General features: G+C 35.5%; 1 protein-coding gene and 1 long non-coding RNA gene across 2 annotated transcripts; one reads left to right on the top strand and one right to left on the bottom strand.

Moving 5' to 3' along the window:
* Positions 1-65: 65 nt before the first annotated feature.
* LOC135686201 (major facilitator superfamily domain-containing protein 8) lies at positions 66-12,243 on the bottom strand. Its single transcript, XM_089108781.1, has 11 exons — positions 12,037-12,243; positions 10,332-10,459; positions 9,643-9,686; positions 7,822-8,062; positions 6,381-6,494; positions 4,440-4,637; positions 3,794-3,881; positions 3,464-3,598; positions 2,990-3,093; positions 2,424-2,614; positions 66-1,743 (listed from the first exon to the last, which is right to left on the bottom strand). Exons 1-11 carry the CDS (start codon positions 12,090-12,092, stop codon positions 1,528-1,530), a joined length of 1,515 nt encoding a protein of 504 aa, XP_088964907.1. The 5' UTR covers positions 12,093-12,243; the 3' UTR covers positions 66-1,527.
* Positions 2,445-5,516, top strand: LOC148960080 (uncharacterized). Its single transcript, XR_016143809.1, has 2 exons — positions 2,445-2,585; positions 4,475-5,516. It is a non-coding gene; the product is annotated as an uncharacterized LOC148960080 (long non-coding RNA).
* Positions 12,244-12,247: the final 4 nt, after the last annotated feature.

Raw genomic sequence — 12,247 nt, 5'->3', positions numbered from 1 at the left:
GTATTGGCATTTATAACATCGATGCAATAAAAAGAAGCGTAATGTGATAAAATTAATATGACAAATGATTGAAAGATAATTTTATGATATTATTTTGTCAAAAACGATCACTCTGACTCTTTTACTTAAAGAAGTTGCTCTTTTGCCTAGCTATAATTGACCAGGGTGGAAGCGAACAGAGAGTGCTACACTAGGTACTTGAGCCTAAGAAACAGGGGTGGGGAGGGAAAAAGACTGTGATGTATCATCATCCAAGGCTTTTATGTTATCATTACTTCTCTTACAAAGAATTAGCAATGACGCTGTTTGCAAACATGAACTGTCAAAGTCGTCTTCTCAAAGATGCATCTAAAGATCTTAAATAGAGTTGAAATTTATCTACCTTGCCTTTCTGATAGGTTAATTTGTTTGCAAAGAGCTATGAAAATAAAAAAATCAAAAAATAAGAAAATGAACTTTATGTAAACTTCATGTAGGCCTTTCTTTTACTCTGATGAAGCCCTGTATACTGGGACTAAATATTAGTATGGATTCTCGTCGTCGTATTACTTTGTTCTTGAATATATTTTTTTACAAGTCTCACAGACAACTGGTATGCAAAATAGGCTTTTATCAAAAAGGGCATCCTGGGCATAATATGAAGCTAATTCAATTAGTACTTGTCATATTCAAACTATATTTAATAAAAGGCTTTAAAATGGTGACTTCAAAGACATGGCAATGCCAAATTCATTTCCAAAATGGCAACTTCAAATACAAAAGCAACGCAAAATTAATTAACCGCCAGCTTCCACCAGTTGATTTTAAATAAATACCGTAAATTTTGAATCATAAGATGTCAATTACTAACTGATAGTGCAATATAAGAAAGTTACTCCGAAGTGTTTGGCATTTAAAAACATATTGAAAAAGAAGAATAATCATAATACACAATTCCAAACTCATATTAATATTAAACAAAAAATATATTAAGATTTAAAATGAATTACAACCCTTCACGTTTCTCTTTTTTATCAATTCTCGAGATACAATTACATACAAAAAAGTACATCCTGATTTATTCAAAACCATGCTTTATTTCCAAAAATTTACATCAAATTTCTTCGATTTGATTATGCTCCCCTCTAAGAGAAAATAAGTATCGGTAGCCCTGCTACCGGGAAGAGCCTATAGGGGGACCAAAAGCTTTTGAGTCAAAGTTTTCCCTACTTCGGTGTTACCGACGATGATGTAATAGTCTTGATTTTACAGGGCAAATTTTTTCCGCTACTTTCATCCACGCACCACTTCCCCCGAATTAAGCAGCACAACACAGCAACTGGGCAGTTTTAGTATACTAATTGTGGAGGCGATTGCCCGATGCAACAGTGAAATTTCATGGTTACAGCAATACAATACCTTCCTTTAGTAATAGGTGGCTTGGGCCCACCCCTCCCCTCCCCCTCCCCTCCCCCTCCCCTCCGCTCCCCCTCCCCTCCCCTCCCCCCTTAGCTAAAGTTCTTTGAAAAGGCTCAGGAACCCAACAAGCTAAGCTGTGGCTACATTTTGCTGCCGGACATAATCATGAAAAGGTATTAGTCGATTGTAGTAGCAGGAAAATACAAGAATCGTCCCTGTTATTATAAAATTGACTGATAGGTATGTCCACCTAGGCCCAAAGTAACTGTACATTTGTGCCATTGCCAGTGGTCCAATCATCCTTGCAAGAGAACCTATAGAGCTGATGAAGGCCATGTATGCGCCCTGCAACAAATTTTAACCAAGGGGTCAGAATATTTACATTTTAGAATATGTGTTTCAAGTAAAGTAGTTCTACCAGAATATTGACAAGTTACAAAATCTCAAAACAACTCGGACGTGAATATTTTGGTTTTTAAATTTGTGGAGAAAATGCTTGCAACTAAAAAGAGTGATTTTAGGCACTTTCAGATAAAGAAGAAGCCGCAATGGCATACTAAATATGACAATATGTATAATAACTGGCCGTAGAACTGAAATTAAATCAGAGAGACGTCGACAACCAGAAGACAGTTCTAAAACATTTTAGAACAGAGACTGTTCAATGACGTTCTGGGTAGACTTTCCCACTGTATAATTTTTGTTCAATCCGTAAGGCATTCGTACTACTGTGAGGACATATCTAAACTGCGGAGGAGATCGTCTCTGCGGAGGAGATCGTCTCCTCTGCAGTTTAGATATGCCCTCGCGAAGTACGATTGCCTTATGGAGTTAACAAAAATGGACTTTGGGAGAGTCTACGTTCTGGGTTAAACTTTACCATGGTTGGCTAAAACAATTGGCTAACAATACATTATGCTTCAATGTTATTGGGACTTAAGTTGCAAAAAGAAAGAAGAATAAACTATACACGTCAACAGATTCAGAGATGACCATTTTAATGTAGTTAAGCTAAAGTATTTTACCTGTTGTCTTGGGCCTAATATTTTTGAATACATTGTATTCACAGCCAAAAATGCGATAGGATACCCAATACCAACTAAAGTTGCAGCGACGAGGAACTGAGGGAAATAAAGTCTTGGTGTTGTCGTACACCACGTGTATTTTCGATTGCAACCCAACGTCAGGTGGGTTTTATTGGTTCCTTTTATCAGTTCTGTAACAAAGAAAAACGTAGTTAAAAACATAGAAACTAAAAATAAAAACAACAGTGATCGTCATTCTCAACGTCGGTCACTGGGAGTCAGGCTAAGAGGTTTTCGCTAACAGAACCAGTAGCCTGACCTCGACTTGACAAATTACATGCTTTAAATGATGTACAGTTCTTAAACCAGTTGACGGCCGAAACAAGTTGAGGGGCGGTGTCTGTGGAAAGATATGCAGCGAAAACTCAAACGAAAGATGAAGCAACCTTATATAGTAAATAAATAGAATGAAAATACAGCAAAAAAAGTTATAAGACAGAAAGAAAATGCCTACATGATCAAGGACATGATCGGCCTAGAAGACAGGAATCATTTAAAAAACATACCCTCTGTCTGAAGCTGGGGATAGGAATTTCCCCAAGGAATGTAAGTGATAAATCCCAAAAGAATTATTACGAATCCTCCTGCGATCACTGCTCTCTCGCCGTATCTATGGAACAAAAAGAGTTGCAGCAACGAAATAAATCAGATTTGACTATGTCAAAGATGATAACCGATGATAACCACTTTAGTTGATCAGAGAAAGAAAATTGGCTGGAATTAGGTAAATCTTTAGCAGAAGAGCTTTTTTTATGGCTAGTATATTAAGTCATTAATTAATTAGATCATCCCTTTATTTGATATTTCAAACAATGCTATATTTGAGTCGGTTGGCAGAAAGTGTAGCCAGACACTTCTCTGATCCCACTAGGGCTGTAATTAAACCTCATTATTTTCATGGAGCCAAATGACAGCTCCTAATCGAAGAAATAAAACGAAAATAAAGAATTTTCTACATGTACTGAAAAAAAACTACTTACTTTGAAGACAAGTACTTGACAACATGAAAGCACAAGATTGCAATGACCCCAGCTACAGCCAAAAGAATTCCACCATATAAGACAGTTTCTTTATACGTCCAAGCAAATTCATCCATTACCAATGGCGAGATCAACCTACAAATGCCACATTGTCTGGTTAACTCACTGGATTGAGTGCTGAAAAGTTGCCTGATGAACGCATAAAGCTTCAAACTTAAAACTGATAGTGAAAGTCGCTTACAAAAATTGACATCAAATTAAACAGATTGATAAAATGAAAAATTTACAAATTAAAAGAAGCGAAAAAATTAGCATAAACTACAGACTTACGTCTCATTCAAAGCAAAAATAGTTAACAAGACAAAAAAGAGGCCTGCAGTCACAATCACAGCAGCAAAGTCCGGCTTTGGGGTGTGGTCTAAGATGAAAGAGAGATATTGGATCAAAATTAGACAAAGCAAAAAAGGAGCTTTTGGAAGTCTAGATTATGTGAAAACACGACAGAAATGTTTAAAGACTAGCTAGAAATTAAAACGACCTCATTATTTTCAATATCTGATTTTGATATTGAGAAATTATCATTTACCAGTAAAATTTAGGGAAATTATAAAAGACCATATAACAATTATAAGAAAAATATGCGAAAACGCTTAGGTATATTACGTGAAGGAACAGATTAGCTTCTAATTCTAAAGATCACATAACTGAGTTATTATTAAAAAAAATGCAAAATGAAAAGGTTCCCGCTTGAAACTTGAAAATAAAAATAGAACTGGCAAAGGAACTAAGGAGCGAATCGTACAAGCTGTTAATAACCTAAAACAGAAAATATGAGACCAAAATAAATGAATGCTATACCCAAAAAATCCTCGCTGGGGATAAATTTTGAAAGAAAGAGGTCATTTTCACAATTATTATCAGACAATAAAGTTTTCTAGAAAAAAAGTATTGAAAAATTATCATAATAAAAGCCTACTAAGATCCACATGAATGTCCTTTTGTCCTTCGTAGATATCAACTTTCACTTCTTTGAAAAAAAATATCAGCACAACGAAGTTGATGATACCCATGATGACGCCGAGAAATCCTGGTGCTGTGTATATATCAAGGGTTAACTTCATTGAATCGAAATGAATGCCATCGCCTCCGATTGGAACAACTGCAACTTGCATTGCTAGAAGAAACAATCAACATTGATAAACAAATCAGCACCATTCTGTGAAATACAACACAGACTGTGCCAGGACACAACAGCTTTTACTATGAGTATTAACACTAGGATTGCAAAAACATTCGTACTTGCATCTCTTGTTCAATTTTCATTATGAGAAAGTCTTTAATATTTGCCGAGAGCCAGGAGAGTAGCCTTTGCTAATTTATAAGAAACTATTTACCTGCTATAAACAAGTCTGGAACTAACAACGAAGCAAAGGTGGACAGAGAAGCATCAACCTAAAACATATTTGCTTTTGTGCAACATGCCATTGCGAACTTTAGCTAGCTATTCAGAAACTTACTCAACCCTTCCCGAGTTAGTACTTACATATTTATATTGTATACGTGACAAAATCAAGTAATTAATATTTTCTTGATTATTAAAGGTTAGACTGTGCTTGATAAGTAATAAATTAAAGGTTAGATTGTGCTTGATGAGCAATAAACATTTCAATAAAACATGTTGGCTGTCGAGGCTATGACAAAATTGACGATGGGAAAGATAACATTTGCAGAGATATAAATTGCATTTTTAGAGAGACAAATTCTTGTCTCTCTTGCAGCAACATCAAAATGAATGGGAACTCAATATACAGAAGAACATGCCGGACACGATGGGGTTTTTACGGTGATAGAAAACCTTTTTCCTTTATGTACAGCTTATTCTAAAGAAATTTTTCCTTCTGTTGTTATAACAGTTGTTCTTTCTATGCACTGGTTTTTAATCAAAACGTGAGCTACTTTCACACACAAGCCCCGTTTTGTTATGCTTTTCCGTACGTTTCTAGTGCCACTCTGCTTTGACATTATAATTTTAATTGCATAATAAATAAAAATACTTTAATGCTTACCAAAACTATTGATAAGCGTAAAGAGGAAACATTCCCTACTGGTAGTGTTTGCTCTTTGCGTACTAAATTTTACTTTTTCTCCGTTGCCGACATTTATTTTCTATCTTCATTTCTTCCCAATTCCACTCTCCCTTTTCCACTTTCCACTTTCCACTTTCCCCTTTCCCATTCCCCTTTCCTCTACGTCTGTCGGCCTTGATCTTTTCTTCATCTACCTTCTCTTCCCGCACCTTATCCTTCCATTTCCATATGAATTCTTTTCTTTATCTACTCTATCTTATAATATGCATTTATATATCAAAGTTCTATCAGATAATATAATCCATTCATTTTTTACTCATCACTGGCTTTCATCAGCCTTTTTTTCCTTCCTTCTTCCATTTTTTCCTATGTTTCATTCTTTTTGCCTTTTCTTTCTTCATTCCCTGCCATTTGGAAGGGGGTTCTTCCTTGAAGCTGCCATATGCAAACATTTCCTACATTTATGCCCTTGCCGGTATTTATCAGGGAAAATGATAAATATGCCCTTGCCGGTGTTTATCAGGGAAAATGATAAATACTATCCCACCTTAAATTATTCTAATTACTTCTCATTTTCATTCCAATTTTTATTTTCAAATTATCTCTCTTTGCTAACAAAATACAAGTCTTTGAGTTATATCTCAAGATGCTTAAACGATTTTCCTTTTTAAATCTTTACCATCAAAATTTTGTTCATCTAAGTTTTCAATGAAATTTGTTTTTCATTTACAAGTCAGGATGGCATGCTAGAGCCCAAATACAAACTACTAAAGCATATATTTAAAACTTCATTGACAAATATTTCCACAGAACTTTTCCTAATAAATTACCTGGGCCAAAGGCAAATCCAATAGCCTGCCAGATTGCTAAGTTTGCAAATGCCTTTGTTCTTTCCTTTAATGTTGTTGACTGGGACAACACTGCACGACAAACTGCTACATTGCCTACAAAAAATTTCAATTAGAAAAAACAGACCAATTCAGAGCCCTAAATTAAAACAATTGATAAAAAAGTACAAAAAGCAAAATTTACCAGAATATTGTATCTTAGATTGAAGATGCAGAAAATTGCCGAAATGACCACATGTGGCTCAAAGAATTTCAGAATTGTGTTTTAGTCATCCATGGGAACTAAAAGCTCCATCTTTAAGCTGATGGCAGTCTTCAGTTAAATCACTGCCTGCCTACCAATGGACTAGCAGAGACAAAAGTTTAGTCATTGAAATTATAAAAGCATTAATATTTTTTTTATCAACTTAAAACAACTACAACTCTAATATTTACATTCAACTGTGCCCCTCATAGCGGGAAAAGACCCAAGGTCATTGTGTTCCCACTACGAGGGACACTTACAATAAACAATCCCTTACAAAGAATAAATACAAAAAAAACTCAAAAGGAGGGGGGGTAGCTGCTGTTTGGGGTTTCACTTAAAGCGTTGAGTAGTCTTAATGTATGATATAGTGGCATCCATGATCATTCTATTACTAATTATATTCAATTGTGAACTGCCATATAAAAGGAGATCGCACAAGGCTGTTGTATCCATATCATTAATGTCCAGGGCAGGGATTTCTGAGACACAAACATCGGTTGTACTGCTCATTATCATCCAGATTATTTTGAAGTTGAGCAATATGCCGTTCCTTAATCACGATTTTTGACTCTAACATTTCGATTTTGTCATTCTGTTTCTTTATAGTTGCATGTAAATGATCAATGCATTTCTTTGTTGCCATTTCTTTCTTTAATTCTGCAAACTTTTCATCAAAATACCCCTGATAAGCTTCAGCATTTTGATTTTGATGTGCGCCTGCACGAGCACCAGCCAACTTCATCTCGATGTAGGCGTGTCGTGGCCTAACAGCAAAGTGGTCAAGTGACTTTTAAATCGTTTCTTTATAGCGATAAACACCACAAGATACCCAAAGAAGCTTCCAAAGTTAAACCTGATACCTTTCGTCCAAGCTCATATCATGTCACCACTATCCATCAACAATTATGCCATATGTTCCCACTGCTAGATCAGAGCTAAAGAAACATGACCGCTCTGACTGCTCTGATCTCGACAAGTTAATATTTCAATGGCAACAAAAAATGTGTCTACATTATTTTCTCTTCAGTCAAATCTCATTGGATTATTAATGTCAGCATTTCTTACCGACAACAGGACGGAGTGTTGCCCTAGAGACTACTTAAGGCTAACTTCACATATAGAACAAAATGTTTGGTATTCAAAGGCATTTTTCAGTAGGTGCATAGTTAAACTTACCTGCAGATAAACCTAGCAGAAGCCTGGCAGTTAAAATCAAATTGATTCCGTCAACTGGAAATGCTTCACCATAACTATACAACAAACTTCCAGATGTGAGGAAAAGAATTGAGAAGAGAAGAGGTTCTATTGCAGGGCGATGCTGACACCATAATCCTAGTAAAAGTGAGCTAGCCATCTGGCCCAGGCTGAATCCTGCATTTGTCCAACCAAGAAAATTAGCAGTAACTGTGGAGTCCACCTACAATGAAGAGACACGATTGTAATAATATGAATATTAAAATACAAGAAATCATTTTCTTATGGGAATTTTTCTTGGAAACTGAATGTCAAAACTTAACCAAAAATTTGGATTAATAAACATAGAGCAAGGTTGAAAAATGTGATGTTATCATATTGCAGGTTCTTTTAGACATATCAGACAAAACTATCCAGGAATCCTAGAGAATTTCAGTTAAGGCTAGAGTTGGTCAGCAAAAATAATTTTTCTTAAAACTTATTCACTTAACTGTAAGTTAACAATAACAGTTACTTATTTTAATCATGATTTATTAAATTTAATTATTTTGTTTCCAAAACATCTTTTAACCAAGAGTCTTTATATTGAAGTATTCCTGATCTAAAGTGTTTTTGCCTTTTCTGTTTTATAGACTCTAGGTTGGCATTTATGCCCAAAAAATATTACTAATGATCAAATCCTATATTTATCTCCATGGGTGTTAACAAAGTTCTTGCTCTCTAGAGAAGAGAAATGAAACAGATAAAGTCCTTAAATGTAAAGTCCTTAATACAGTAAAATTGAAAACTTTCAGTTGGAAAAATTTCAGTAAAATTTTTGAACATGATTTTTGTACATGATTGTGTACAAATTGCTTGGCGTGATTTAAATAGTTTTATCACTGTACACCTTCAAGGCTGATACCCAATAGGTGACTAAGGGCGTTCAAGTGCGTTCATCTCTAATACTTTAATTGAATTGAAAATAACAGATAAACTACCAAGGCATTCCCACCTGCGAAACATAAATGCTCAACTAGATGTGTGGAGACAGATCAAAATGAACTATGAAAATTTGAGAAAGAGATTTTGTTGGTTTCCACAGAGCATTCCTACTTGGTGCTTAATTTGAACGCTCAGAGATGAACGCACTTTAACACACTCAGTCGCCTAGTGGGAACCAAGTTTCACAATTCATCACAGCATAAAATAATTTCATAACTGCACAAAGTGGTTATCACGTCACCTCAAAATAAGGCATGCAAAGACTGAATACCATAAAAGCTCTATTAAGCCTTGAAGGGGGGGGGGGCTTATTTTTTCCAGTCCTAGAGGGGGCTCAAAAGAGAGAGGGCTTTTAAGAGGGGGCTTATTAATAATTCAATATAAAGAATGTTGTAAAAATGCCCTTATGCATTTCATGTTATGAAATTGTTATACAAATGTTCTCAAAAAACTTTTCTAGCGTACTTAATGCACACAATCTTATCATGGTCAGCCCCTGTCAAGAGACCTACTCAATGTGCATGTTTTCTTGTTTGACATGGGGGCTAAAGAGGGGGGCTTAATAGTGTGGGGGCTTATCATAAATTTTTGCTTGATAAGTGGGCTTAATAGAGAGTGGTAGAGAAGGGGCTTAATAGAGAGCGGCAGAGAGGGGGCTTAATAGAGCTTTGATGGTACTTGCATTGCTATCTGACAAATATGGTATGATAAGCAAAGCCATGAGAAGGGACTGTCAGTATGTATATATACTTTTTTCATGATACAGAAGTTTGTAAGAGGTTTTTAATGGGGGAAAATTGACTAAATACTGATGCATACCTTTTGAAGATAAGGCCACAGTGAAGACATGACTATAGCAAACTCTGTGCAAAGTAAACAGAAAAATTATGAACAATGAAACCAAACATACAACAAGTGTATGTACTAGTAACAGATTCAGTTACATCTTTAATGTCTCTTGAATCTCTGGAATCAAATATAAATCTCTGGTAACTTCCAAAATGATTATCTAATTTTCAGGACCTTTATGATGTCATCTCCTTTATCACCATCTTTTACTGTCACAATTTTGCATCATTAGGTAAATTGCATAATTGCCTAAAGTTAACTACAACCTACACAAAATGCCATAACAGGAAGTAATATGTTAGCCCTTGACCAGTGGGAAGTAAAAGAGGAGAAGTAAAAGCCTCAAATAGCCAAAGGTTTCCAGGAATGGTTGAACTACAAGAATTTTTTCCAAACTTACCCTTCATTTGCCAAAATGAAAAGAAACATATAATAAAGAAACATTTTCATTCCATGCATATTCATAAACAGTGAGAGCAGATTAATAATTAAAGAAATAAAAGAATGTTAGTCATGAATAATTTCCTAACACCCTTGGCTGGGCACCTTAAGGTGTTAGGTACTTCAAATAAAAATTACATTTCCTTAATAAAAAATCCAGGGTTTACCAATGAAAAAAATGAATTCATAAAAAATGAGCCTTATGTGCATCAACTTACGGATAGAGCTAAAAAACATTGTCATGTAAAGGATTTTGATTGACCTCCATCGGACTTTGTAACTTTCTTCTGCTTCAACTTGAAGATTCTTTCCTTGAATGTTTCCAGCTAGTGTTCCATAGTCTATACTGTATGCAAAAGAAGCATCTATAAGGCATATGAAACTATACTGCATTTATATGGCAGCACAGAGCATTGAGAAAAGTGGAGGTCTAGAAAAAGAGGGGGGCCAAAAATGAATAAAGAGGCTCTTCTGGTGGCTAATTGCATAATAATAAGCATTTTTGCAAATATTAGGGGGCTAAAGCAAAAGCCCCCAGCTCTTCCTGTTCCACAGTGTCTGTCAATGGTGCAGCACTTACAAAATCTAGCAGGTATCAGTCTATTTTTAGATGACTATACGGTTGCAACATCTATATTGAATCATTTAATGTGACACAAGAAATTTCTTTTAGATGCCTATTCTCCTCAGATCTCACTTAATTTGTTTATCACTTAAATCTTCAAAAAAGGCCTTTTTCATAGAGCTTCATAAGGCAAAAATTATTCCAGCTTACAGGTATGAATAAACAAATATGGATACACAAAACAAATTTCCCTAGAAGTTACGTTCCTCAAATTCTCCATACTACCAAGGGTGTAATGCTAGGGGGCTCAGGGGGGCTCAAGGGGGCCAAGCCCCTCTTGTTAGTGTAGAAAAGTAGCCAATTTCAACTTTTTCTATTGTTGCTTGCAGTGTTTTGCGAAAGAGCCCCCCCCCCCCCTTGTTATTTGACAGCCCCACACCCCTGCATATTACCATATTTATTAACTTTACTACAATTACAACATGCAAATATTTAGATCAGCTGAAAAGAAAACTATTGAAACTTCTTTGCTTCTTCTCTACTGTTAGTGTGTCAGATATGTCACAGAACTCGAAAAATATCTGATTTCCATTTTCCTGAAAATTGCTTTAAATATTACTTATTAGACACAATTGGTAAACAATGTTATCCATAGCCCCCCTCCCAACAAAAAAGTTTATCCCCCCTCCCCCACTAGATTCCAGTGGCTTGATTTGAAGTATGCTTAGTGCAAATATACAAGCATGGTCATGCGCTTGCTTGCGGTTTTATGTTCATGTTGCAACCAATAGTCATGTGATCGCTTAACGTTGGGGAGACAGTTCAGAGTTCAGAGATTGTTAGTGTGTCATAACAATCGTATTTTTTCTGTCTCAAGCAATGGCATTCTGCAAAAGTTAAGTTTTCATAGCATTAAAATGCAATATCACATATCAATTCAGTAACATACAAACATTCAAAGCAACCCTTCTTTTGCATCTGAAATAAAATCAATGTCCTAGCAGCCCTCTTGTCGTTGTATGTTTCATTATTTGAGTGGCAATTCCTTTTGTGTGTATTAGGGAGAGTTAAACTACAGTAAACAGATTGCAACATGAGCATCTTGCGTTGCAAGTAAACTTAAAATATTGTTAGTTTTTAAGGCTGCATCGTAAGTTTGCTAGTCCGACTTCCTAAACTTTATCGTTGGACTAGACTCCTACATGTGTCATAATGGCCACTAGGGTAAATTCAAATGAATTTCAGCTGTGTTTTCATGTTCTTTATTCAAATACATGAAAGTCATTACAAAATATTGTTGATTGCAAGAGATTTTCATACTCCAGCAAGCCTAGCGCGAACTAAATTGTTGGACGTACCTGACATCTTCGTTCTTCACAAGAGCTTTCCGTTCGTTATCATCATCCATTTTCATGATTTAACCTGAAAATTTTTATTGCAAGGCCATATAAACTCCTCATATAAAATGAGACACAAACATAAGTAACATCACTGCATCGCAACCATAGAAATGATCGCGACATGTATCATTGTTAATCATCACCATGCGAATACCATTTCCCAGATTCA

The sequence above is a fragment of the Rhopilema esculentum genome, chromosome 6 (assembly GCF_057945365.1).
Source record: "Rhopilema esculentum isolate cy_ngs chromosome 6, ASM5794536v1, whole genome shotgun sequence".
Lineage (NCBI taxonomy): Eukaryota > Metazoa > Cnidaria > Scyphozoa > Rhizostomeae > Rhizostomatidae > Rhopilema > Rhopilema esculentum.
This window is presented reverse-complemented; position numbering and strand designations above follow the sequence as displayed.